This window comes from Xenopus laevis, chromosome 3L, assembly GCF_017654675.1.
Source record: "Xenopus laevis strain J_2021 chromosome 3L, Xenopus_laevis_v10.1, whole genome shotgun sequence".
NCBI classification, from domain to species: Eukaryota; Metazoa; Chordata; class Amphibia; order Anura; family Pipidae; genus Xenopus; species Xenopus laevis.
Genome location: NC_054375.1, coordinates 11999692 through 12026973, shown reverse-complemented (window position 1 = coordinate 12026973; position 27282 = coordinate 11999692). Strand labels below are relative to the sequence as shown.

General features: G+C 41.8%; 1 protein-coding gene across 2 annotated transcripts; it reads right to left on the bottom strand.

Moving 5' to 3' along the window:
• LOC121401004 (26S proteasome non-ATPase regulatory subunit 1-like) lies at positions 1–27282 on the bottom strand. 2 transcript variants are annotated; one of them, XM_041585405.1, is made up of 8 exons: positions 27169–27282; positions 26972–27060; positions 26807–26885; positions 24540–24713; positions 24037–24140; positions 20857–21049; positions 16968–17032; positions 1–93 (listed from the first exon to the last, which is right to left on the bottom strand). In XM_041585405.1, the coding sequence occupies exons 1-5, from the start codon at positions 27265–27267 to the stop codon at positions 24048–24050; spliced, it is 534 nt and encodes a 177-aa protein (XP_041441339.1). In that variant the 5' UTR covers positions 27268–27282; the 3' UTR covers positions 1–93; positions 16968–17032; positions 20857–21049; positions 24037–24047. The 2 variants fall into 2 exon arrangements, with proteins under 2 accessions (XP_041441339.1, XP_041441338.1); XM_041585404.1 differs by lacking the exon at positions 16968–17032 and having other exon boundaries at positions 10–93.

The following is a 27282-nucleotide window of genomic DNA, read 5'->3' as shown; positions in this document are numbered from 1 at the left end:
CTGCCTGACCCGCAAACTGATCCGCGACTCGCTGACCAACATAAAGCAGGAAGTGCCGTTGCTGGAAATGGGAAGTGACGTCATCAGAAGTGGCTTGAAAGAAAAAAAAAAACATTTTTACAAACTTTTAAAGGAATAAAACTTGTTTCTGTGTCTCACACCCACTTGTTGTCTTGAATTTATTGCAGAAAAACTCAAGACATCAAGAGTCTGATGAGTAAATAAAAGCCTAATAAATCATATCATGTCCCCCCGCTGTCAGCCGAGTCCATTTGTTGTTCTGTCGGGCTGTGAAATTTCTCCTTGTTTATCTGGAAATGTTCCAGCTCATCCCTTCATCAATCAATAGAATGTTCTGCATTGTCTCCTATAGAGGGGAGCGGGCTGAAGAGTCACCCACAGCTGCACCCTTTCTCCCACTCCCAATGACCCAGGAGGTTTGTGCTCCGTGTGTATCGGGGTCCCTACAAATATACTTATTGCTTGTGTGCCCTTTATTCTAACCCCATCCTCTTCTACAATCACTTTTCTCTATAGTGCAACGATACCAAAGGCGGTGGGTTTTGGCACAAAAATAACGTGGAAGCTTTTCTGAGGTTCAGTGAATCCGGCGCCGTCCAGCACCGGTGTTAAAAGTCATTTAGAAGGGGGCGTGGCTTGGAACTAAATGTGAACGGACGTGGAGTAGTGGAGCTCCGGCACTTAAACAGCACTAACACGAATCCAGAGGCAGCCGACAAGGCAATACCCCCAAGATCTCTGAAGGGGCAAAACCGAGGGCTGAAACGAGCCTCCGAGGCGGCATCCACACTTGAAAAATATGCACGAGAACCTCAGCTTGAGCAAAATGGCGTCAGAGATCTTTCTCCTGGGCCTGACACGAGGGAAGGCCAAAGCCAAGACGCACCGGAAGCTCAGCAACCAACATTGGCCGATTTGCTGGCAGAGATTAGAGCCTCAAAGCATTTGTGGAGGGGAAACATATTATGAGTTGGAGAGATAAAGATCCAAAAAACGGTATGGACCTAAATTAAGGACAAGCGCAGCCATTACGCAAAAAGGAAGAAGCCTTTTTTCAGAGACAATACCCACAGGGTTTAAAGACTCGTTCACAAAGTCGAAAAACCGGATTCAGACGTGGAAGAGGAGGGAAGAAACGGAGCAGGAGAGGATCGGAGGAAGACACACAAAGGATACAAGAGGAATCGTTATTAAATCTATCGAATTGACGGCACAACATCTTTCATTACTCTCTAAGGGGTTATCATACTCACCAACGAAGGACTTTAATGTGTTTGATACCCTGATAGACGTTAATAATATTCATTTGGCAGGTACCCCATGACAATGCAGGCTCGAGGATAGCTGTGGCCTTAGATTCGGAGAAGGCATTCGATTCGATCGAATGGGACTACTTGTGGGTGGTTCTCAGGAAGTTTGGGATAGGGGATCCATTCATCAAATGGATACGACTTTTATATAAGCAGCCTAGGGCATGGGCGGAAGGTGAATTTTTCATTTGGGGAGGCTACAGGAAGTCACACACATTCTGACTTAATGCTAATTTCTAATGCTGAGAGAGTGAAAAAGTAATGGCACTTTGAAGCATGGAGTCCTAGATAAATAGCCTAAATGAGTTTAGTTGTTTAATGGGGTTGTTCAACTTCAAATTAACTTTTAGTATGATGTAGAGAGTGACATTCTGAGACAAGTTGCAATTGGTTTTCATTTTTTATTATTTATTGTTTCTGCGTTATTTAGCTTTTTATTCAGCAGCTCTCCAGTTTGCAATTTCAGCAGTCGGGTTGCTAGGGTCCAAATTACCCTAGCAACCATGCACTGATTTGGATAACAGACTGGAATATGAATAGAAGAGGACCTGAATAGAAAGATGAGTAATAAAAAAGTAGCAATAACAATAAATGTATAGCTTTTCAGAGCATTGGTTTTAAGATGTCGCCAGTGACCCCCATTTGAAAGCTGAGAAGTATCCAAAGAAAAAGGCTAATAACTAAAAAACTATAAAAATAAATAAATAATGAAGACCAATTGAAAAGTGGCTTAGTATTGGCCATTCTATAACATACTAAAAGTTAATTAAAGGTGAACCACCACTTTAATTTTAGTAGTTTAGTGCCAATGTTATATCCAGCACAATATACATTAGAGAATGGATAATGGCATCAACATCATATTATGCATTGACGGTAATTGGTAATGCAAGCCTAGCACATTTTATTGATGAAATGGTCACTGGAATTGTAAATGCTATATTTTATATTATGAAAAAAGCAGTTTGCGCTAGCGATATGTGGTCTGAGATTTACAAAAGACCAATTTTCTCTGAGAATCAGGCAGTGCCCCAAAGCCCAAAATAAAATATATGTTTTACAACAGCCCCTGTGGCATTTCCTGGAATATCCAGATTGCTACAGTACAGTACTTCAGGCTTGTCTTCTCTGCTGCTTTCCTCCACTTTCCCTTCTGCTCTTACTTTTTCTTCACATCCAAGTAACTTTTTCAATCATTTTTTTTTTATTTTCCCACTCTTTTGACATTTGCTTGTCTATCAACCACCTTTCATCAAGCCACTTCCCTCAATTATACATTCCCAACATATACTTGCTACCCATTTCTGCCTTATTTTAATTTTTTTCCCCCACTCTATAACTGTCATTTTTAACTTTTTTCTGCCCCTTTTCATTGTTCCTCTCTACTCTGGCTTACCATGCTACTTCTCCCCATTACTCTCTGTTCCCACAAAACAAAACTAACACTGCTCACTCACTGACCTGCTGCTGCCGCAATCATATGTGTAGGGACCATGTGGGGGGCAGGACAGTACTGCTGTACTTCATCACTGCTCCAAAGCCCCAATTAAGGAAACAAAAACTGGATTGGCTACAGGGAGTGTCTGTATTTCCCTCCAGCCAATCAGATGCCCTGAACCTAAACCGGGACTTAATCTTTAAAGGTACCAGCACTTAAACTTTAGAAAATGCTTCAGGGAGCCAGGCCCCGATATAACAGTACCACTACGCATGTCTAAAACAACAGGCTGCATGTATTATGCCCAGCTGGAATATTTGCATTAGCAACTTTGTAAAGGTGAAGCAATTTTCCTTCTTATTTTTTGCCAGGCAGGTTTGGAGAGGCTTAGCCTCCCCAAGCCTTATTGAAAATCCGCCTATGGCCTAGGGCACAAATCAAGGTAAATGAAGTAATCACACCTCCATTTCAGTTACAAAGAGGCACGCGTCAGGGTTGCCAACTCTCTCCAATGCTATTTGCGTTGGCGATTGAACCCCTTGCGTTAATGGTTCGGGATACCCCTCTGATTAAAGGGTTAAGGTATGGCAACATAGTGGAGAAAATATCGTTGTATGCTGACGATGTCCTGTTGTATCTGGAAGATCCTGGCCCTTCGCTAAAGACAGTCCTAAAGATCTTAAACTCCTTCACCACCTTTGCGGGATTACGTATAAATTGGGCTAAATCCATTATTTTCCCCATAGATCCAGTGAGGGGCCCTGGTCTAATAGCAGACACTCGATTACAATGTGTGGAGTCCTTTAAATACCTGGGCATCCAAATTCATGGTGAGCCAGACCAATTCATACCTATGAATGTCACCCCTATCACTCAGAAACTTAAATTGGCCCTCTCGGTTTGGGGATCTCTGCCACTGACATTGTGGTTGAGGGTCAATTGGATTAAAATGGTTTACTTACCTAAATATCTCTATGTGTTCCATAACAGTCCAATCCCACTACCTAGGGAGATCTGTACAGGAATCCAGTCCTTGATTACTCCATTTTTGTGGAACAATAAGGTGCCACGGGTCTCCTCTAAGGCTCTGAATGTGCCCTATGATAAGGGAGGTCTTGGGTTACCTAAATTTCTTTACTATTACCTAGCATCGCAAATAGTCTATATTCATTGTTGGCTCACGCAGGATCTAGATAATCCCAATGTCTTACTTCAGGCTCATTGGGCAGGCTCGCTAGAGGCACTACGGAACTGTCCCCTTCGGAAATTGAAAGACTACCCAAACCTGCCCCCTTGTATACTGGCACCCTACCAAGCATGGCAAAAGGCTATGAAATTGATTGGTGTTAAGTCTCCACTCGAGTCCTCATATCTCCCATTATGGAATAATTCCTATTTGCCACATTTCTACAGGGCTGAAGCTGTCGACTATTGGGCCCCCAAGAAGCTTAAGTATTTAGGAGACTTAATAGTGGACGGTCTTTTTGTGGACAAACTTAAATTAGAACAGGAGTTGGACATCCCCACGATTCCCATGTTTCGTTATCTCCAACTGAGACATATGTTCCACTCACAATTCGGGGGGAATGCTAGGGAACCTATCAGAACCGGCCATACTTACCTATTTACGTCAGCCTCACCCTCCTAAAATGATTTCGTATGTAAACACTAACCTCTTGCTTATAATACCTCCCCCATTTGGGAGAGCATATGGCACGTGGAAGATAGATTTGCCATCCCTTACTATCGACCAATGGGAGGAAGGGACAGGGCACTTATATAGCTTTTTGATCTCAGCCAGAGATAGGTTAATCCAGCACAAGTTTCTGTTACGTACCTACCTTACTCCTAACAGACTAGCTCGAATGGGTAGGTTGGCAGAGCCACGATGCCCAAGATGTCGTATAATGGATGGCTCCTTCTGGCACATGGTATGGACCTGTCCTACAATAGTGGCCTATTGGAAGGAAGTGTGTGTATATATTTCAGAAGTCCTAGAGGTGCCTAACGTATATAGCCCTGAAAGCTGCCTGTTAGGGGTAGTAGAGGATCTACTGACAGCTGCCCATGTTAGACTAACTGTGAGGACATTACTATTCTATGCAAAAAAAATGCTGGTGATGGCCAGACCCTCCTGTTAAAAAAGAGTGGGTAAACTATGTTAATAACATGCTTCCATTAATAAAACTCACTTATGAAGCTCGGGGGTGTCTGGGTAAATTTCAGAAGATGTGGGACTTGTGGTAGGTGCTACGTTGCATTGATGTACTGAAATTTACTGTACATTTGATTGTATGCTATTTATGATATGATGTTATTGTACCTTCTTTTCTTTGACTTTCCCCTCCCTCCTTTTTAATTTCTGTATCCCTAATTTTTTGAAAACAATAAAAAGGAAACCTGTTAAAAAAAAATAATATTCATTTGCAAGGTGGTATTAAAAATATTTTTTTCAAGCTGAGGATGAAAGATGTGATATAGATTTCCCTGATGTTTCCCTTTTCGTGTCCACAGGTCTTCTCATCACAACTGAGCGACACAGTTTCACCTTTAAAGAAAAACTTGAGTTTGAGTGTCACTGAGCAAGAGGTTTCTTTTGATTTCCAAGATGATAGGGCTTTATATAACTTGAATTCGTTAATGACTGAGACTGATACGGGGATTTTAAGAACATGTGGAATAAACTTGGCTGAGATTTCTATCCCATTCAGTTTAGGGGGACACAGTGTAGATGTTTTTCAAGAATTGGTGGAAGAGGATTTGGTTACCCTTCATATTTCCATTCAGAGGCATCAATCAAATTTGTCCCCAGGTGAGCAACAAGCTTTAAAAGAGCTAAGGGATGACCCAATGTCATACGTAAAGCAGATAAAGGGGGTAGTTTTGGAAAAAACTGATTATATTGCCGAAGCTTTGAGACAGCTGCATGATGTAGAGGTTTATCAGAAGTTTCAATCCACAGGGAGAGTTTAGAAAAGATTTGGTTCAACTGGTGGAGATGGGTTTCCGTAATGGTGTGTTCAATCAGAGGGTGCAATGCCACTTGGTCCCTGAAGTACCCAATATACCCGTCTTTCACCATTTGCCCACAATTCATAAGGACAAACGCCCACCAGAGGGCAGACCTATCGTTTGTTGTGTAGGATCTTTAAATGAAAATCTGTCTGAGTTAATTGATATGCTACTGCAGCCACTTGTGAAAAGGCCTGATTCTTATATTAGAGATACAAAGCACATATTGCAGACCCTGGATGGTTTTATTTGGGATGATCCCGATTTGTGTTGGGCAACAGTAGACGTAGTCAGTTTATATTCCTGCATCCCACATGAGAAAGGCCTACAGGCCGTGAAATATCGTTTTTATATACATATGGGAATTATGATGAATCGGTCAATGTGTTTGTATTACAGGCACTGGAGTATTTATTCACTCATAATTTTTTCAGGTTTGACGATGTTTTTTACCTCCAGAGATGCGGGACCTCAATGGGTGCAAAATTTGTGCCCACCTATGCCAATTATGGGGTGGTGGGAAGAGACCCGCATCTATGGGGATGAAATACAGAATTTAAATAAGGTGAAATTCTATAAAAGATATGTGGATGATCTTTTGTTTATTTGGTGTGGTTAAATGACAATGACTGTAATTTGTCGTTCACTAGTGTCTTTGGAGGTGATAGTGCGAACTCTTTGGATTTAAAATTAACATATAGGAACAAAATAGTGTTCAGTACAGTCTTTCGGAAGGAGTCAGCTGGGAATTCCCTTTTGAAAGCGGATTCGTGCCCTCCTAAACATGTGTTTAAAGCCATCCCGATTGGACAGTTTCAGAGGTTACGCCGTAATTGCTGATGAGGAATATGTTTCTAAAGCTTAAAGCTCCCCATAGACACGACGATTCTTCTTGCCAACGACCGATTTTAGCAAAGTCCGACCAATCCTTCGAAATTAGTGGGATTCGAACGATCGTACATCTTACGATTTTTCAGCCGACATCTGTCAGGAAATTGATCGGCCGGGTTAAAAAATCTTTGTCGATCCCAGTGCAATGTATCTATGTTTGCAGGGCCAAGCAAGCAGCTCCCCTTTGTTTTCCTGGCAAATTGGTCTTCTTAGTTGATGGACAATTCGCACGATCGTTCCGAGAAAGTCGTGGTCTCACGATGAAGATCGGATCTTTTAAAAATCTCAACATTTTAGAGTTGAGAGATCGCTTTCTAGCAAGGGATTATCCCTTAGATCGTATGGAGGCAGCATTTTTGAAAGCTTGGAGGGAAAACAGATTTGACCTACTGAAAGATAGGATCGTGACTAGTACAACAAGAAGGGAAGCTGATTCCCCTATGTTCATTACATATAGTAGACAGTACTATCAGATTAAAAAGATCATTAAAAAGCATCTTCCGGTGCTTTATGGTGATGAATGCTTCCGTGAGATTTTTAAAAAAGGTTGCAAGTTTGTGACACGGCGTGCAGGTATGTGGCTCCACGAGATGTATCACTTGTGAAAGAATACTTGTATCCTCTTCATTTGACAATATTAGACCAGGAGGCCCCCCTGCTATGTACCAATAATAAAACCAGACCCCAGACCAGGTATCACCCCCTGCTGTATGTACCAATAATAAAATCAGACCCCAGACCAGGTGGCCCCCCTGCTATGTACCAATAATAAAATCAGACCCCAGACCAGGTATCCCCCCCCCTGCTTAATTGCAGCAATAATAAAATCAGACCCCAGACCAGGTATCACCCCCTGCTGTATGTACCAATAATAAAATCAGACCCCAGACCAGGTGGCCCCCCTGCTATGTACCAATAATAAAATCAGACCCCAGACCAGGTATCCCCCCCCTGCTTAATTGCAGCAATAATAAAATCAGACCCCAGACCAGGCGGCCCCCCTGCTGTATGTACCAATAATAAAATCAGACCCCAGACCAGGTATCACCCCCTGCTGTATGTACCAATAATAAAACCAGACCCCAGACCAGGTATCACCCCCTGCTGTATGTACCAATAATAAAACCAGACCCCAGACCAGGTATCCCCCCCCTGCTTAATTGCAGCAATAATAAAATCAGACCCGGACCAGGCGGCCCCCCTGCTGTATGTACCAATAATAAAATAAGACCCCAGACCAGGTATCCCCAACTGCTTAATTGCAGCAATAATAAAATCAGACCCCAGACCAGGCGGCCCCCCTGCTGTATGTACCAATAATAAAATCAGACCCCAGACCAGGTATCACCCCCTGCTGTATGTACCAATAATAAAACCAGACCCCAGACCAGGTATCCCCAACTGCTTAATTGCAGCAATAATAAAATCAGACCCCAGACCAGGCGGCCCCCCTGCTGTATGTACCAATAATAAAATAAGACCCCAGACCAGGTATCACCCCCTGCTGTATGTACCAATAATAAAATCAGACCCCAGACCAGGCGGCCCCCCTGCTGTATGTACCAATAATAAAATCAGACCCCAGACCAGGTATCACCCCCTGCTTTATTGCAGCAATAATAAAATAAGACCCCAGGCCAGGTATCACCCCCTGCTGTATGTACCAATAATAAAATCAGACCCCAGACCAGGTGGCCCCCTGCTGTATGTACCAATAATAAAATCAGACCCCAGACCAGGTGGCCCCCTGCTGTATGTACCAATAATAAAATCAGACCCCAGACCAGGCGGCCCCCCTGCTGTATGTACCAATAATAAAATCAGACCCCAGACCAGGAGGCCCCCCTGCTATGTACCAATAATAAAACCAGACCCCAGACCAGGTATCACCCCCTGCTGTATGTACCAATAATAAAATCAGACCCCAGACCAGGTGGCCCCCCTGCTATGTACCAATAATAAAATCAGACCCCAGACCAGGTATCCCCCCCTGCTTAATTGCAGCAATAATAAAATCAGACCCCGGACCAGGCGGCCCCCCTGCTGTATGTACCAATAATAAAATAAGACCCCAGACCAGGTATCCCCCCCCTGCTGTATGTACCAATAATAAAATCAGACCCCAGACCAGGTATCCCCCCCTGCTGTATGTACCAATAATAAAATCAGACCCCAGACCAGGTGGCCCCCCTGCTATGTACCAATAATAAAATCAGACCCCAGACCAGGCGGCCCCCCTGCTGTATGTACCAATAATAAAATCAGACCCCAGACCAGGCGGCCCCCCTGCTGTATGTACCAATAATAAAATCAGACCCCAGACCAGGCGGCCCCCCTGCTGTATGTACCAATAATAAAATAAGACCCCAGACCAGGTATCACCCCCTGCTTTATTGCAGCAATAATAAAATCAGACCCCAGACCAGGCGGCCCCCCTGCTGTATGTACCAATAATAAAATCAGACCCCAGACCAGGTATCACCCCCTGCTGTATGTACCAATAAAATCAGACCCCAGACCAGGTATCCCCCCCCCTTTCTGTGGAACCAAAATAACAGACCTCAGATCAGGACCAAAATAACAGACCTCAGATTAGGAGTGAGTGACCCAAAAGTGAAGCAGAGATCCTGTCCAGCGTTCCTGTCAGCAGCCTGTTCCTGTCAGCAGTGAAGAGAGCAGCCAAAAGAAGCGTCCATTCCCTTGGAGATGCAGCTGCGAAATGAAGCCGCAGTACCGACGTCTTCCTGAAGACTCGGTTGCTATGTGACGTCGCTTCCGGAAGTGACGTAACGAAACAGGAAGTCGGGTCCCGGAAGAGAGCCACAGCAGCGCGCACGTACAGAAGAAGAAGGAGAACAAGGAAGAAGATGGCGGAGACCCCTTGGACGCCGTGGGACAGTGCCGGTTTGAGATTTCTCCAACCTCTTACCCAAACAGCAGGAAAGAACAGCATATTGTAGGTGTCATGTATATACATTTGTTTTTTTAAATAATTATAAATTGTGTTACTGGTCCTTTAAGGTGGTCACACACAGGCAAATTAAAGCTGCCAATATCGGTCCTTTAGACCGATTCGGTATCTTATCTACCAGCGTGTGGGGGCTTCCGTCCGAGTTTAGGCCAAAAACCGGCCTATCGATTGGGCAGGTTTGATTTTTCCTGCGCTCGAGGACTACAGATTCAGTCCTACGACCTGTCTGCAACAATGCTCTTCGTTGTAATCCGATCGTTAAGTCCTAGGGCCGATTCGGATGAACCATTTCACCCTGCCGTTAGAGGGCATATCGGGGAAAGATTCACTCATTTGGCGACCTCATCAAAGGAGCAGATCTTATCCTGGATGGCCACCCTTAGTCTTATTTTGCCATATCACCCATTCTGCCAACACCCAGAACAAATGTAGCAATATTATTTTGCCATGCTATTGGATGACCATTTAGCCTATACTTAAAGGAACAGTAAAACTAAACATTAAAGTGTTCTAAATTGTTAAAATATAATGTATTGATTCCCTGCAATGGAACAACTGGTGTGTTTGCTTCAGAAACACTACTATAGTTTATATAAAAAGCTGCTGTGTAGCCACAGGGGCAGCCAAAGCACAGGATACATCGCAGATAACAGATGCACTCTGTAGAATACCATTGTATTCTATTACACAGCTTACCTGTTATCTGCTTTGTAACCTGTGCCTTTTCTCATTTTCATCTTGAATGGCTCCCCCCTCCCCCCCATGGCTACACAGAAGCCTATTTATTTAAACTATAGTAAGAAAACACACATAACTTACCAATGCAGGGCAACAGCACATGATATTTTTTATTATTTTTTTTTTTTTCCAAAAAACATTTTAAAGAATAGCATACAGAAAATAAAGGGATGGGGGACAAAAAGAAGAAGAAGAAATTCTTTAAAAACGTAGTTACTGATATACAATAGGCATTATGTTACTTAATGGTTTCTTCTACCAGTTGCTGCCATTCTTTATATTGCGGAGGAAATGTTTTCCTCCAGTATCTCGGGATTAGGGATTTTGCTGCGTTTAGCAAATGCATAGTAAGTGTAAGCACATGATATTTTAATTACTTTAAAATGCTTTTATTTTGTGGTGTTAATATCCATCCTTTCAGTTCTTATATTTTCATATGCATCTCTGTTAAATGGTCTAGCCAGCTTAGTGGAACCCATTGAACTTCATGAGCCAATTTGAAAAGATTAAGAAGGTTCACAAACACACAGTAGACCAACCTTTTTTACACAGCCTAAACATACAAGCCTGTCTGAAAATCTGCATAAGGATGTTTAAACATTCATCCACATGGAATGAAAGTGAAAAGTATTTATCTCTGCTGTTAGATGTTAGGTACTGCCTTGCAAAGTCGCCCTGAAGGGAAAGGGTTAGCCAGGTCTTAGATGCACCATTAATAAATCTGCCTGTGGATGATTCCAAACCCAACGCTGCCTGCATCTCATCCCAAGAGAGCTGTCACTGCCTTTATAAACACAAGCTTCCTGTTAGCCAATTTAGTCAATATGGTGCGTATTCCAGTGGGTTACAAAAGCAACTAGTGCACCATTCCCAAAGATTAGCCATATAGCACTGACATCAAATAACGTTTTGATGTGCGGGGACAGTTGCCTTTGCCAACATATAGCAGATCGTGTGCTAGAATTCCCTGTAGCAAGGAACCAATTCCTGCAGGTACTTTTGTAAGAACTGCTCATCAAATCCCGGCTGTAAATCCTGTATATGTCAAGTACAACTAAAGAGATTTTACTCCTCAGGGGATTTTAAACAAACTACTACACAGCTGTGGGAATAGCAAGACATTGATTCACAGTTTGTTTGTACAAAAACTGCAGTAGTAAAAGGGGACATCATTTTTTTTTTTACAATAGGTGAGATTATCAAGTTTACATGAAATTGCCAACTTGATTCGATAATTTATCATATAGTGATCTATTAAGATTTTACCGTTACTTGATCTGTATGGCAACTCTAACTCATATTGATTAATGTATTCATGTATTCAGTTAAACTAAAAATAAACTATGGGAGCTAAAACAAAAATGTAACACGAAGATATCACTGAAACATTGTTCAACCTTATTTACAAGGAGATCAAATGGGATAGTGCTAAGCATTATCCTCTCAATGTATTGCAGCACTGTGTAACCATTGCCAGGCAAACTACACACTACAGATGAACACTGATATCAAGGTGTAAGTTCCACCCTACAGCAAATCACAGCATCTACCATGTAAAAGAGGGAAGAAATTACAACTCTACCTACAATGCGCGTTCAGTCAGACTTTAAAGTGCAATGTGTGTAACACAACTAAATGTAGCACTGACTGCTGCGGATTAGCTAACAAAAGTACACATAATACATAAAGCAAAAAACCTAAATTACCAGGAACAAGACACTAAAAATAAATCAATATTGGTGGAATTAACATTTCATAAGATTGAAGGAGCAAAATACACCTATGCCCAGCATGAGCCAAATAGATAGGGTTGTATTTAAAATGTATTCTGCCTTTTCTCCCACAAATCTTTTTATATTTATTTTGTTTTTATCCTTAACACCGCACTCCTGTCAGAGCAGTCATCAGAGTGACAGAAATGGTACAACTATAGGTTGGGCAAACATTGACCAGGAGAAAACATATATTTTTTTTTTTTTGCTCAAAGAAGATTTTATTGAAACAAATACTGCACAACAATGTTAAAAGGGTACATCAATAAATGCAGTGTACAAGAATTGCAACAAATTGTACAATTGTAAATAACGGCAGTTCTAACAGGGGTACCTTACATGCAAGGCCTATACCGACCCATCTCCCAGCCCAGAACCTTAATCCGGAACCACTCCCTAAATAGAACCATTTTCAAGCGCTTCTACTTGGCTAGACCAATGTCTCCAAATTTGGATGTATTTAAGCATGTGCCCCCGTTTTCCCAACACCACCCGTTCCAGCGCAGCTAAATCAACCATTGCTTGATGCCATTCACTAAATACTGGTGGGGTTAGATCTTTCCAGTGCAGGGTCAGTAACCTTCTCGCCTGAAACAATGCTTTAGTGATAAAAAGCCTGGTATGCGAGTCTAGCGCATCACTGAGATCAATGGTCAACAAACAAGACCTAGCATCTCCCTTACCCCAATCAGGTACCATCGAGGACAGACAAAGAGTAATTTCTTCCCAATATAACCTAACCCTGCAACAATCCCATAGTGTGTGCAGTAGGGTGGCAGGTTCCAACTCACATCTGGGGCATGTGGGAGAAGGTAACAGCTTCATGACAAACAATCTGTGTACTGTATAATATGCCCTATGAATCAAGTACAGCTGGAGTAGGCTGTGCCTGTAGGAATGGGCTACTATCTTGGGGGTGCTCAACACCCATTCCCACTGATCATCAGTTATCATGCCAACATCAGCCTCCCATGCTACTCTGGCCTTGATTTCAGTATCCACATATTGTGGTTTACAAAGCAACGTATATAAGGTGGATATTCTTTTCTTGGGGGTATTGACGGTTAGAGCATCAATGATGGGAGAGTCCTCAACCTCTATAGTAGAACGCCGCCTAAATGCCTGTAGGCTAGAAATAATTCTGTGATACATTAACCAATGAGCTTGGGGAAGGTTCCTAGTTTGTTGCAGGCGGAGTAAAGAGATTGCCTGAGCGCCCTCCCACACGTCCGCCACAGAAACCAAGCCAAGATCGCACCATATCTGAGAAGGGGAAAGCCCTGCCAGCCCCGGGAACTCCGGGTTACCCCACAAAGGGGTCTGGGGAGCTAGTTTATTATAACCTACCTTCCCATGGGCAATTCGTAGAATAGTGCCCTGCAGCCACACCAGTGGCATTTGGGATTTCTTGGGCTGTTTCACCAGCAGTGCCGCCCATGGGGTGGTAGGATGGTTCGCCGCAAGTGACCAAAGCTGTGACAGCGGGGGGGACAGTGCTTCCTGCACCCAGGGTATGCAATGAGTAAGCTGGGCAGCAATGTAGTACAAATAGAGATCTGGCAGTGCCAAACCGCCCTCATCCCTTGGTCTCATTAGTGTAGTAAGGCGCAGGCGAGACCTAGAGGACCCCCATATAAATTTGCTGATAAGGCTGTGCACGCCTGTAAAGAACTTCTTAGGTATAAGAATAGGCGAATGCCAAAGGGTGTACAGCCACTTAGGGAGAATAAACATTTTAACTAGCTGCACCCTGCCTGCCGGCCCCACTGGCAATGATTCCCAGGTCTTGAATTTGTGCTGAGACCAAAGAATTAACTGGTCCAGATTTAGTTCCTGAAACTTGTCAATAGGGAGTGCTATTTGCAATCCCAAGTACGTAAAGGATTCTACTACTTGTAAGGGGCAGGCAGTCAATGACTCGCCGGGCTGCAACGGATCGACCAAAAACAATACAGATTTGTGCGTGTTCGTCTGTAAACCGGAGACTCTGCCAAATACTTGTGTGAGCTCAACCAGGGCTTGCAAAGATTGACCCCTATCACCAAGATATACTAATGTGTCGTCTGCATATAATTGGATCTTTTCTGCTTGGCCCTCTCTTTCAAACCCTCTGATTTGGGGATGTAACCTTACCGCCTGGGCGAAGGGTTCAATGGCCAACGCAAAGAGCAAAGGGGAGAGAGGGCACCCCTGCCTCGTTCCCCTGGTAAGTGAAAAGCTCGGAGTGTGGAGAGAGTTAAGCCTCAGGGAAGCTGTGGGGAGCTTATACAACAACTGAACCATAGTGATAAATTTTGGGCCAAATCCCATGAAATCCATAACCTGCCAGAGGTAGGGCCACTCCACCGTATCAAAAGCTTTGGCAATGTCAAGCGCTGCAATGGCCCTACCCCCCTTGACCCCGCAATCCAACATCATATTAAGATAGAGTCTCCTGGTGTTTAGACTGGTGGTTTTCTGAGGAATGAACCCCACTTGGTCAGGGTTAATTATCTGGGTAATTACTCTACTTAGTCTCCTAGCCAGGACTTTTGCATAGATTTTCACATCAGCCGTGAGAAGTGAAATGGGGCGAAAGGATTCACACAGCTGGGGATCCTTCCCCGGCTTGGGAAGTAACACTATTGCAGCTTCATATAGGGATTGTGGTAACTGCCCCAGCTGTATGGCTCCATTGTACATGTTCAGGAGCTGCGGCGTCAAGGTTTTAGAGTGCCGCTTGTAAATCTCAATAGGGAGGCCATCAGACCCAGCTGCTTTACCCACTGGAAAGGAGTCCACCGCTTCCTGTATTTCTAAGAGAGTTAAATCTGCTTCTAAAGTCTCCCTATATTCAGGAGTGAGAGCAGGGAGACAACCCCTCTGCAAGAAAGCTGCAATTTCCTCACTAGAGACATTCAATTTGCTGGAGTATAAATCAGTGTAAAAATCAGTAAGCATACTCTTAACCTCAGTAGGATTAGTATGGAGGATTCCGTGTTTGTCCTTCAAGACAGGGATCGGTGGGGGTGAGTGCTGAGATTTGGCTAAGTGTGCAAGCATCCGCCCTGCTTTTTCTCCATGCTCATAAACTCCAACTTTAGAAAAATAGAGATAATTTTGCGCTTTGGTTTTAAGACTTAGGGAATAGTCATCTTGCGCAACTTGGAGCAGTTTAAAATTCTCCGGAGTAGGAGCTAAAGCTACTCGAGCGTCACACTCAGCAACTTTTTCTTCCAAAACCTGAGTCGCTAGCCTAGACTGTTTCTTATAAGCAGTGATATCCGCAGCTATAGAATTTCGTACATAGATCTTAAGGGAGTCCCAAATCGGTAGAACGCAGGGGATTCCCGAATTTAGTTCGAGGAATTCCTTTATCACCTCTTCCACATCCTCCTGGTTGTCCAGGATGTTCAACCACACAGGATGTATAGCGAGGCGAGGCCTATCCGGCTTATGCAATGCAGTGAGCTTAAGTTGGAGAGGAGCATGGTCGGATATACCTCTGGGGAGGTAACAGGCAAATGTGACGTGAGGAACCGCAGCAGCATTGACAAAGGCCAGGTCTATTCTAGAAAGCGCCTGCTGGGCAACCGTATAGCATGAGTATAGCTTTTTGGCTGGGTTCGTGACTCGCCAGATATCTAGCAACTCCAGTGCCTGACACATTCTGCTAAGCTTGGTGTGTTGAGGGGGCGGCCTGCCAGGATGCTTGAGCAGTCTATCTATTTCTGGGCACATGACTTCATTAAAATCCCCAGCAGAAAACATATATTTAATACTGTCTGAGGCCACAGTAGAAAAAAAATGGATTTCTGTTGTTGGCCTTGTCCTTCCATTTCCACAGTGGCTATGGGGGAAATGCTTACAGATAAGACAGAGTTCTGTTTTACTGTGACTGGCAATTATTTAGCATTTTCTCCCACTTTGCTCAGGAGAAGCAAGGAGTTGAAACCATGCAACTGGTTAGTGCAGAAAATAAAAAAAAAAACAATAGATATTGTATCCTGCAGTGGGCAAGTGTTTTCGGTCTGCAGTGACTGTCATTTTTATGGCGCATTATTTATTACTTAATTACACTGTGTAAACTGTAAATAACGCATTCTACCATTTACAGTATTCTTGAACCAATAATTTTTTTTAGATGTAATATTGGTGTGTAGAAAGCCATCTCAGGTCATTGTGCCTGATCCTGTGCTTTCAGAAACATACAGCATACACAATGTAACTGCTTTCAGATAAGCTAATATAAGCTATTATTTGTACTCAATGTAACTTGAGGAGTCATGATTTGAGTGACTTGAAAAAGGGACTGGCTCCCGAAACATGTCGTGAGTGAAAATACACCAATAAAAGGGTGTTTGCAGACTAAAGTACTGCCTGTTCCTGGTCTGTTTCCTATACTTTCAAATTGAATGCTTATCACATGATGGATGGTGTGTGTTGAAACAGCAGGTCTATACGTATCTGATTTCGTTCGCTCATCTTGTTCTGAATATTGAGTCATGATTTGAGTGAGCCAGGTGGGTGACTTGGGTGTTTTACAACTGAGTGCTATTCTTATGTGCACCGCTAAGTGGGGCACAGGACCATTTTTAGCAATGTAGGTGTCAAGCAGCTGTTATTTTGTGGCTTTCTCATTGTTCTGCTGCAGGGAGATATCACTCCAACTTGCAGTGCAGTGGTAAAATGAGTTTGATTTATTAGAGCATGGCTGAGGGCACGTGGAAAATGAAGAATATCTCTAGCCCCATGTCAAATCAAAAATCGTGCTCTTTTGAAAAATTTACTTCAATGCAGGAATATCCAAAAATCTGTTATCAGACATGACTGACCTGAACAGGATGAAGCCCAGAGATTCTACAGCTGCTCTTCTAACATCATCATTGACATCACTCACCTACAAGGGAGACAGAAGTCAATGTAGCAGGTTGGCAGAAGTTCTTTGCAACTAGCCATCCTAAGCACAGGGTTTACATTAGATACTAGAGCATTCTCTATCAACAGAAGGAAAAAATACCTTTTTGAAGAAATGACTTATTTACAGGAAGTACCAATCAAGAGTTAATTACATGCGTTGATTTTATGCCTCCATGCCGCATTTCATAGAGCCCAACAAATGTGGCAGGCTGATATACCTTCACTAAACCCAGATGATTGGGAAGAGGCTGCAGAAGATCTTTATGATTTTCTGATCTCCACCAGAGACCACCTCATCCAATTCAAGTTCATCCACCAGCTGTACCTTAAGCTGGCCATAGACGCAAAGATCTGATCGTACGAATCGAGGATTCGTACGATTTTCGAACCGTGTGTGGAGAGTCCGGACATTTTTCGTTCGGCGGAGATCGGTCGTTTGGTTGATCGGACAGGCTGCCGATAATATCTCTGCGTGTATTGCCGATCGTACGATTTTCAGTGGGAGACTGTCACTAGCTTTGGTTGGACATAGATATCGTACGATTGCTGTCAGGGGCAGAACATTGCTGATCTGTTCTTTAACTAATCTGACTGGTAAGACTTTGATCTGAATGGTTAGTGGCGGGTCGGGAGATGGGAAAGTCCGATTGTACGATGATTCGTACGATCGGATCTTTGCATCTATGGCCGAGGAAATTTTGCAAACCCACAGAAGTCCGATGTCCTAAATGTCACCACCCAGATACCACATACTACCACATTTGGGAGTGCCCACAGGTACTCCAGTTCTGGTGGATTAACTACGGCAACAGATGGCCTTTCCTGGAACTTGCACGCAAAGAGTGTGTTTATTGGGAATGTAGAATGGGAATGTAGAACATACAGTACTTCCCCTGGTAAAGACTAGAACCCTTATTAAAACTGTTCTATTCTATGCAAAACAATCCATAATTATAAAATGGATAACCCCTCAAAGACCCACAATACAGCACCGGTTAACAATAGTGTCCTTACTAAAATAAAATTGACATACAAGGCTAGAGACTGTCCAAAAAAAATTTGAGAAAGTGTGGTCCCCCTGGCTGGAACTACATCCAGAACAGGACCAATGACAAACAGAAGACAGGGAGAGAGAGAGAGAGAGGAAGAGAGAGAGATGCTTGTCATTTTCACAAAGAAAAGGAAGGTGACTGTCAATCTGACATTTATTTTTTTTAAAAAAAAAAAAAACATTATTAAATTTAAAGGACAAGGAAACTTGTTTTATGCTTGCAGTATATAACAATGTACCCCTTGCTGAAATAGATCACTAGCTTGCTTTTTTTTAAAAATACCACTTATATGAATCACTGCTCATCTGTTAAACTCTATGGGGCAAATTCACTAAGATGCGAAGTTGCGCCAGGCGCAACTTCGCCACACTTCGCAATGCTTAGTTTCGCCAGCGCTCCGCAAATTCACTAAAATCCGAAGTTGCGCACAGGGGTAGCGTAAGGTTGCGAAATTGCGCTAGCGTTGATTCGCTATGTAAAGCGAAGTTACGCTAGCGCAGGCTAATTTGCATACGGCGCGAAATTCAAATTTCAATGGAGGAACACGTATTAGCACTACAAATGCCTAGAAAACCTTCAAATCAGCAAATAAAAATTTTATTTTGCCCTACACATGTGCCCACTGTCTAGGTAAGTTGCCATGAGTCAGGAAATGTAGGGGGGAAGGAGGGGAGCCCCAAAAATATTTTCGATCTTTTTCAGCCTATCACCCATCATGTAGAAAACACACCAGCGTTTTTTGGGACTTAGAAAAAAATTTGACTTTTTTTGAAACAATCCCTATCTACTCTATTGCGCTTCGCCAGGTCTGAGGTGGCGAAGGAAGTCTAGCGTAAAAGGTAGCGTTCAGTACACTGCGCAAGTTAGTGAATTTGCGTAGTTACGTCGCTAGCGAAAATTCGCCTGGCGAAAGGGTGCGAAGTAACACTAGCGAAACTACGCCAGCGTTCGTTAGTGAATTTGCGCAGTAACGAAAAATGCCAAACGCTAGCGAATTAACGCTAGCGTTCGGCGCTTTGGCGCTTAGTGAATTTGCGCTTATGTGTCTGCTCTGTCCCGGCCACCATCTTTGCATTTCCTGCATTATCATTTTGGATCAAACGTGCTCACGAAAAAGATTTTGTGCGCATGCGCCTTTTGGAAATCGGATCTACTAAGCATGCTCCTAGTCTTGGTCTTCTCTGTGTAGTGTTGCATTGCAGGAATTTCTTTTAATTTAGCCAGTGGTTTTATGAGAAGTGCACTAGTAAAATGATCTACCTTGCAAGGACCAAACATGGAGTAGTTTCCCTACTTGGTCATTATGCTCAATAAATAACAAAATCATAGATTTTTTGTGATTAGAACAAAAGACAAAAATTATGCTCAGCACAAGCTCCATTTTTTGAACTCATGTTGCACAAGAGGGTATACTGCCCTTTTAAATGTGTGTTGAACACTGTTGTTCTCTGCATCAGCCTCACTAACTTGACTAAAAGAAGTATATTTTTAGTTTCATAAACGTGGCACACAATCAACTAGTAGTACAGTTTGTATATTCATCTTACTATATGTTATCAAATGTGCTCTTGTTCTTCAACTACAGTGTATGATTGTTTTGACACAGCAGGATGGGTAGGTAATTCCAACTAACTGCCCTGAAGCTGATGCTTGTAGGCAGTGACCCTGTATAATCTTCATGCAGAAATAGCCTTAACTCTCAGAGCTAATCTTTTAAAGATAACATGCGTGTAAACTAATTAGGTATACCAAACTTAAGGCACATTAAGGTAACCAATTACAAATTTAAAGGAAAAAAAGTAATATTATTATTCCTTAATAGAACGCAAATAAATACACACTCAAAACAGCCTCTTTGGTAAACTAGAGTAGAACTTTTTAAAACAGCTGGGTAACTAAAGGACACATTGTTTAAGGCTGGGAGATGCTTCCTTCTCATGGCAATTATATCTACCCCCTCTGATTTTAATTTGCAAATTAATACCAATATAGTTAACCAAATATTTTTATGGTAACACAAGAAAATGCAAACTGCACCTTTAAGTAGGGTTAAAGAAATGTGTTTACCAAAGGTAGTGCCCCACTGGGCAGTGGTGAATTTTATTTGTATAATACCTGCAAGTCATGGGGCAATTATATTGACGAATGGTCAGGTACAGCAAGTAAAACAGCAATTGTAATAACTAATTCAAAGAGAATGCAGGTATAAGGGCAATTATATTATATTGACATGGGGGGCTGCATGCATTGGGGCAAATATATTTAAATACGGACAGGCACTGCTCAAACATGGTGGTGCTTATATTAACTAATGGGAGTGACTGCAGGTACTGCACAAACATACAGCACTTGTTTTAACAAATGAGTGTGACTGCAAGTACAGTAGTAATAATATCAGTCAAATTCAAGACACTTTATTCTAACCATATAATATCCCAGGGGCCCTTGGAAATTTACAGCCTATAAAATTGTAGTCCCTCACACCTAGCTGCTACAAAGAACTGCAACTGGAGTGGGAGGGAGAATGCGCTCGCCCCCTACTATTCCCACCACCCACCTCCTTCTCTACCTGCTCCTCAGTTACTGAAAGCAATGCCGCCAGATGACTATGCATGGTGACTTTCCTGAAGTTGTGTTCTCTAAACTGAGCCTGTTTATTTAACCTGTTCATAACTGTATTAGTGATTTACCAATAGTTGCCTATAAATGTTGGCAAACAGGATTAAAAATTGCTCATATATACTACATTCACCTTGTCTCTGCAGAGGCTATCAGCGCATCTGCTTCTTCCATTCGACCATACATGACCATAGCTATGCCCACAGCCAGTCCCCTCAAAATTTTCTCATGCTGAGTCTCTTGGGCATATCCCACCATATCCTCAATTGCCTGAGCATTTTTGGAGCCCAGCATCACTAAGCCGAAAGCCAGTCCTGCTGCCTCTCCTGTGAAAAAATGAATAGTTGAACTTCTTTAGCATTCAAATTGAAACAGAGCAAAATACAGTAAAACATATAAACAATGAAGTTATTGTGGTTTGGGGATACAAGGAGACAACACATTCCACCATGGGAGATATACGAACAGCCCCTATAACAGTGAGGTTACAAATTTCTACTTCAAGGTTCTCCGATGTAAGTCATTAGAAAAACTGAATTTCTAGCATAAATATGCAGAAGCAAAAGAATAAGCAAAAAAAGAAGTCTCTTATAGGGCATCTCTACCCAAAAATTGTTCTTTTGCATACTGAAAGATAATGTAATCCTAAGCAACTTTCCATCAATTAAACATGTTCAATAGTTTTCAAAGTTATCTGTAAAAAAATGTAAATCAGCATTTTTGGTCGCAACAGTAAGCGCAACTAACGTTTCCACAGCCTTTGTCAAAATGCAACGGATAATACAAACACCATCTTAATGTGGTATACGATATCTAGTAAACTATATTAACCACTCATGGACCAATATTAGTGGTGCACATTACCTTCAAGGGGCTGGTTCGACTGCGTGGTGCTGGAACCCCTTCTTCGGATATGTGGAGACACTGACCTATGAGCCGCTCCTGAGTTACCCCATGGTGGTATGCAGGGCCGCAAAAGCTCAATAAAACTATATGTGTACACCAAGCGCTAAAGCATAAGTGGTCATTAATACTGTAAATGAGAACATAAACCATGCACTGTAAAAATAGCTCTTGGGATCAGAAATAAGTATGGGAGGCAGAACAGTATTATTTCAAAATAAGACACCAGTTCATTGAGTCCATTAGGGCTGAGTGTGTTAAGTCTATGAATCCAACGTAATTCAAGCTGTAACAACATCTTCTCTCTGTTGCCCCCCCCCCTTTTGGGGGGGGGATGTGATCAATCAGCATACACTCTAAACTTGTCAATGTACGCTTATGTGTAAGAAAGTGGAGTGCTACGGGTGCGTCTGCTTTGCCGGTTATCCATTATCATTTGCGGATCTGATGCATATCAACCACAGATTGACTTGCATGTCCAAGTTTACCATTTATTTCATTAGTGCCCATGTGGCCTCTTTTATGTGGGTAGGACTATAACGACGTTTCGAGAACGTATGGCTAACCACAGATCATCCATCAGATCCGCTTTGGATACCGGCAAAACAGAAGCACCCGTATCTCTCCATTCTCTTACACAAACATACATTGGCAAGTTTGAAGTGTATGCTGATTGATTATATTGCCCCCCCCCCGTATACAAAGGGGGCAACAGAAAGAAGATGTTGTTACAACTCGAATTAAGTTGGATTCATAGACTCAGCCCTCATGGACTCAATGAACTGGTGTCTTAATCACCATTTATTGCTTTAATGCTTGGTGTACACGTATAGTTTAGCTGCTCATTATTTAACTTCAGCAACGACTCGTTGGTCAGTGTCCCCACAGATCCGAAGAAGGGGTTCCATCACCACGCAGTCGAACCACTCCCTTGAAAGTAATGTACACCACCAATGGTCTGTGAGTGTTTAATATTGTTTACTATATCCGAAGAGGCTACTGTCAACGCGGGCAGGTGAATGCAGTATGCACACTAAATTATGCCGGCAGCCCAGCTTCAATGAAACGGTTGAGAAGATCTTTTAGCAGTGTCGGAGGGTCGGGTGAGTGAGGCTTTGCGGGGGCTGGGGAGGCTTTGCGGGGGGGGGCTTTGAGGGGAAATATACCTTGTGCAGCAGCATTTACTTTATACTGACACGTTCCTATGATTTTTATAGGAACGTGTCAGTATCGCTTTAAATGCTTTACGTTTCACTAAGATTTGGTAGAGGGACTGTTTTTTAAGTTACACAGTATACTGCCATTATGTCACTGCTCACGATATGTTACATCGGGTTCCCACCACAATGTATATTTAAGATGGTTTTGTATTAACCGTTGCACTTTAACAAAGGCTGTGGTTCCAGCTGAAACTTTAGTCGCGCTTACTGTTGCGCCCACAATAAAATTACCTTATTTTCACCATAAGAGCTGCGAGTGCTGCTTCATTCCAAGACTGTTCTGCATTTAGACTGAGAATTGCACCCAGGCACTAGTGACTGCTTTATCGTGAGTGCCAGTACTCCTTTTGAGATATATATATATCTCTTCACATAGACCCGCACTCCAAATTTCCTTTATTGCATACCACGCACGTTTGGCCCACCTTCTGGCCTCTCTAGCACTGTTTTTATTTGACCCTATCTGTTATGTTGTCCCTTCTTATTTTACCTCATCTCTCAATATTTTTGTTTCAAACAAAGCTTTTTTTGTTGGATCATTTCCTGCCTCCTGTCAGTCCTGATCTCTGCTCAGTCTTCCTTGCCTCTTTATTTTCTAAGGTGTACTCCGACCAGATTTAAAGCATCTAGGGCTGAAAGTTTTGGTGTAGCAGGGAAAGATAAACTACAGTCAGGAACCTCTGCTGGCTCAAGACCCACAGAAGACCTCTGGCTGGAACCCCAATAAGCTCTGCTCTAACATAATAGTATCCTCGGAGAGAACTATATTGCTGCAGTAGCTTTCCTTTCCGGAAGTGCACTTTTGAACATTCCATAAGCTGCAGTATTTGAAGTGTTGATATTAAATACAGTTGCTCTGTTGAATAGCAGTATAGGAAATCATTATTTCATCAGGGGTGCTTCTATAATGAGGGTACTTAAGAATCTAGCCTCAGTCAGATAAATTGAAGTCACCAAAAGGGGAGGCATTTGAGCCACTGTAACATCCCGGTATTTAGAATACACAAATATAGTGTAAGAACCATTTTGAAAAAAGTGACTGCTTGCCTTACAGATCCTATTTTATATTTATAACTAGCTACTCTTACCATCCCTCTTTCAGCTTGTTTGGCATAATTTCTCAAACAGCACCAACCAGTTATTTCAAACAATAACCAAATAAAAAAATATATAATTTATATTATCCTCACCAGTAACCGCATCATCCTGATACAAGTAGAAGGTCGTACACATCTTGTCGTGCAGTCCCCAGGGCTGCCAAACCAAGCCCCAGACAACCACCATGCCTCACAATCTAAAAAAAAAAAGAAAAAGAAAAAAAAAGAGGCACACAATTATCCAAAATATATATCATCATAAAAAATGCATATTTACCCAATTGGAAAAGCATTGGGGGGAAAAGTTACATTATTTCAAAATATGTTTGTAAAAAAGATATAGCCTTTTTTTTACCAGTGGAAACAAAATAACTTCTAGTTTATTATTAGTAACTTAAAGTGCTGAAACTAAATCTAAAACATTCACGTACGTAGAGGAAGCTGTGAGTTTCAGATAGTTTAGAAAGTATATCAGACTGCAGAGTTTATACGTGTATTAGCAGCAGTATGTAAGGCAAATAAGAAGAGTGCTAACTAAATAATTAAAAATGTTTGTTAGTACTAGAAAAATATAACATTTTTAAGAAAATCCTCACATCATTGCTGGCATTCTTAAGCTGGTTCAGAAGGTAGTCTATGATGTCACCTCCATGGTTGGCATGAATGAGTCCAAGAGCATAGAGTCCACCTCCCTCCTGGTATGCAGATCCCGGTGAGGTGTCTTTAGGTAAATAAGTTGCCATTAGCTGATGAGCCTCTTTTTCGTGACCCTAAGAAACAAATGTAAAATATCAGAAAAGGTCAAGCTGAATACATGTATAATCTATTTTATTTCAGATAGCTAAATCCATGCAGTTCCATAAACACAGGTGACTGTTGACCTTGACCCTGGTGCGTGCAGTAGTCGGTTTCTTCCTTGTTGTGTACCTCCACCAAGGTACAGTTCAAACTGGAACAATCTAATAGCGTAAGCAAGGAAAAACCTGGGAGGCAGAAGGTATCTGCTCAAGTGATTTTATTGGTATTTAACACTACATGTTTCGAGCCTCCTGGCTCTTTGTCAAGTGTAATACAAATTAGTGTAGGTGAGGCAAATAAAGTGTAAAACAGGAAATGACATAGTTGCAGTCGTTATTTCCCAAACCCTTTAGGTGAATGTGAGAGTCCATAGTCCAATCAGAAAGTCCTTAATAGGAAGGTATTTGTCCAAGTGTTGAAATAAAAACAAATTTATAGGATCCAAACATTAGTTCCTTTTATATGTGTAAGTATTACTGGGTACTGTTATTGTCTTTTTAACCTACCACTTACTACATAACTCATATACTTGTACAAAGTAGAGTATAAACAGTTATAGCGGAATTACATAGGCAAAAATTGCCCATACATTACCATTAGTAGTACTCAATATTCAAATTGGGCAAAAAATTCAAGACCTGTGGAGGCATAAAAAATAAGAATAATAAATCAGTATTTATAAGAAGCATTTCACACTCCAATTTTCATTAAGGCCTACTACACTATGGGAACTACACTTGGACAAATACCTTCCTATTAAAGGACCAGTAACATCAAAAAATGAAATTGTTTTAAAGTAATAAAAATATAATGTAGTGTTGCCCTGCACTAGTAAAACTGCTGTGTTTGCTTCAGAATCATTACTATTGTTTATATAAGCTGCTGCTGTGTAGCCAAGAGGGCAGCTATTCAAAGGAGAAAAGGCTCAAGTTACACAGCAGATAGCAGATAAGCTCTGTAGAACATAATGTTATCCGTTATCCATTATTTATCCTGTGCCATATAGCCGTTTTTCAATTTCCGCCATTGCTACTCAGCAGCTTGTTTATATGAACTATAGTAGTGTTTCTGAAGCAAACACATCAGTTTTACCAGCGCAGGGCAACACTACATGATATTTTCATTACTTTAAAACACTTTCAGTTTTTGGTGTTACTGTTCCTTTAAGGACTTTCTGATTGGACTATGGACTCTCACATTCACCTAAAGGGGGATGGGGTTTGGGAAATAACGACTGCAACTATGTCATTTCCTGTTTTACACTTTATTTGCCTCACCTACACTAATTTGTATTACACTTGACAAAGAGCCAGGAGGCTCGAAATATGTAGTGTTAAATACCAATAAAATCACTTGAGCAGATACCTTCTCTTCTGCCTCCCAGGTTTTTCCTTGCTTACGCTATTAGATTGATCCATGCAGTTCCCTTAACTAACCCCCTCCCCACTGGCTTCATTTCATCATCATCATAAGCCACACAAGGTCAGTGGGTAATTATATACACTGACACAGTGGGACTGACTAAGCAAATACTAAATGCATGTTATATAAGAGGTGCAACAAGTCTAAAATGTAAGTCCAGTCAGGGCCTAGGTCAAACTCCTTTGAATTACGACACACTGACAGGGCTTCAAATAAGCCAATTAACAGCATAAAAATTAGGCAGAGGTAATATTCCAATATAGAAGAAAAAGTTGCATCCTTTTGTAATTTGTTTTGTTCAATATGGGTGCCATGTACCCACACAGCACAAAAGGAGTCCTTGACTAAAGGGAGGCCAAAGATATATGTAAAGTTTAAGGGAAAATCAATTTAGCTAACATTAACCTGCTTAATCATTTACTTAAAGCCATTTGATTGGAAGTGCTTCCTCTTCAATTAATGCAAGTAATGCAGCCCACTAAGTTTTGTTTTCCCAGATGTTTGGGAGCACCACGAAGCACCAAATTTAGATCAATGCAGATCACTCAAGGAGTAATCATAATATTTAATAGTTCTTGAGGGATAAAAGACATGTATACAATTTGTATCTTTTATAGATAACACAATCTTTGCCATAACTCACCTTATGAATGACACCTAAACTGGCTGTTGCTGTGAACTTTGCCCAGTTTGTGGCTCTGGCTAACCATTCCAAATTATCTCTGAGGATAGAATACAAGGATAATTACGTTAAAATCAAGAGAAACTATCATGGAACCATATGATTTCTGCAAGGTGCTAATCTTACCTGAGGAACTGATCACTGGTAGTGCCACAGTGCATGAATGAATTTGCTATAACAGTTGCTGTGTGACACACAGAATTTCTTACAGCATCCTAAAGAAAGAAAAATTATATGAAACCATAAGTTACAGCAAAACCTTCACAAACAGCAGCATATTGTTGTGCTTTGAGCTAAACTGGCACAAGGAGGTAGTTTATTTCCTTAGTGTTTTTTAAGATCATCAAGTCTGTATTATTGTTCCGTATCAAAAATTGCAAGTGCAGTTCTATGGCCATCTCACCACTGAGGATCTTTACCATCTTGGAGATCTGATC

What these genes read in the sequence shown, in the direction of transcription:
- LOC121401004 (XM_041585405.1), bottom strand. Translation starts at nt 27,267, where the DNA reads ATGGTAAAGATCCTCAGTGGTGAGATGGCCATAGAACTGCACTTGCAA. An exon ending in TGATCTTAAAAAACACTAAG is followed by an intron (nt 27,061 to 27,168) that starts GAAATAAACTAC and finishes TTCTTTCTTTAG; the next exon opens with GATGCTGTAAGAAATTCTGT. An exon ending in GTTTAGGTGTCATTCATAAG is followed by an intron (nt 24,714 to 26,806) that starts GTGAGTTATGGC and finishes TTTGTTTCTTAG; the next exon opens with GGTCACGAAAAAGAGGCTCA.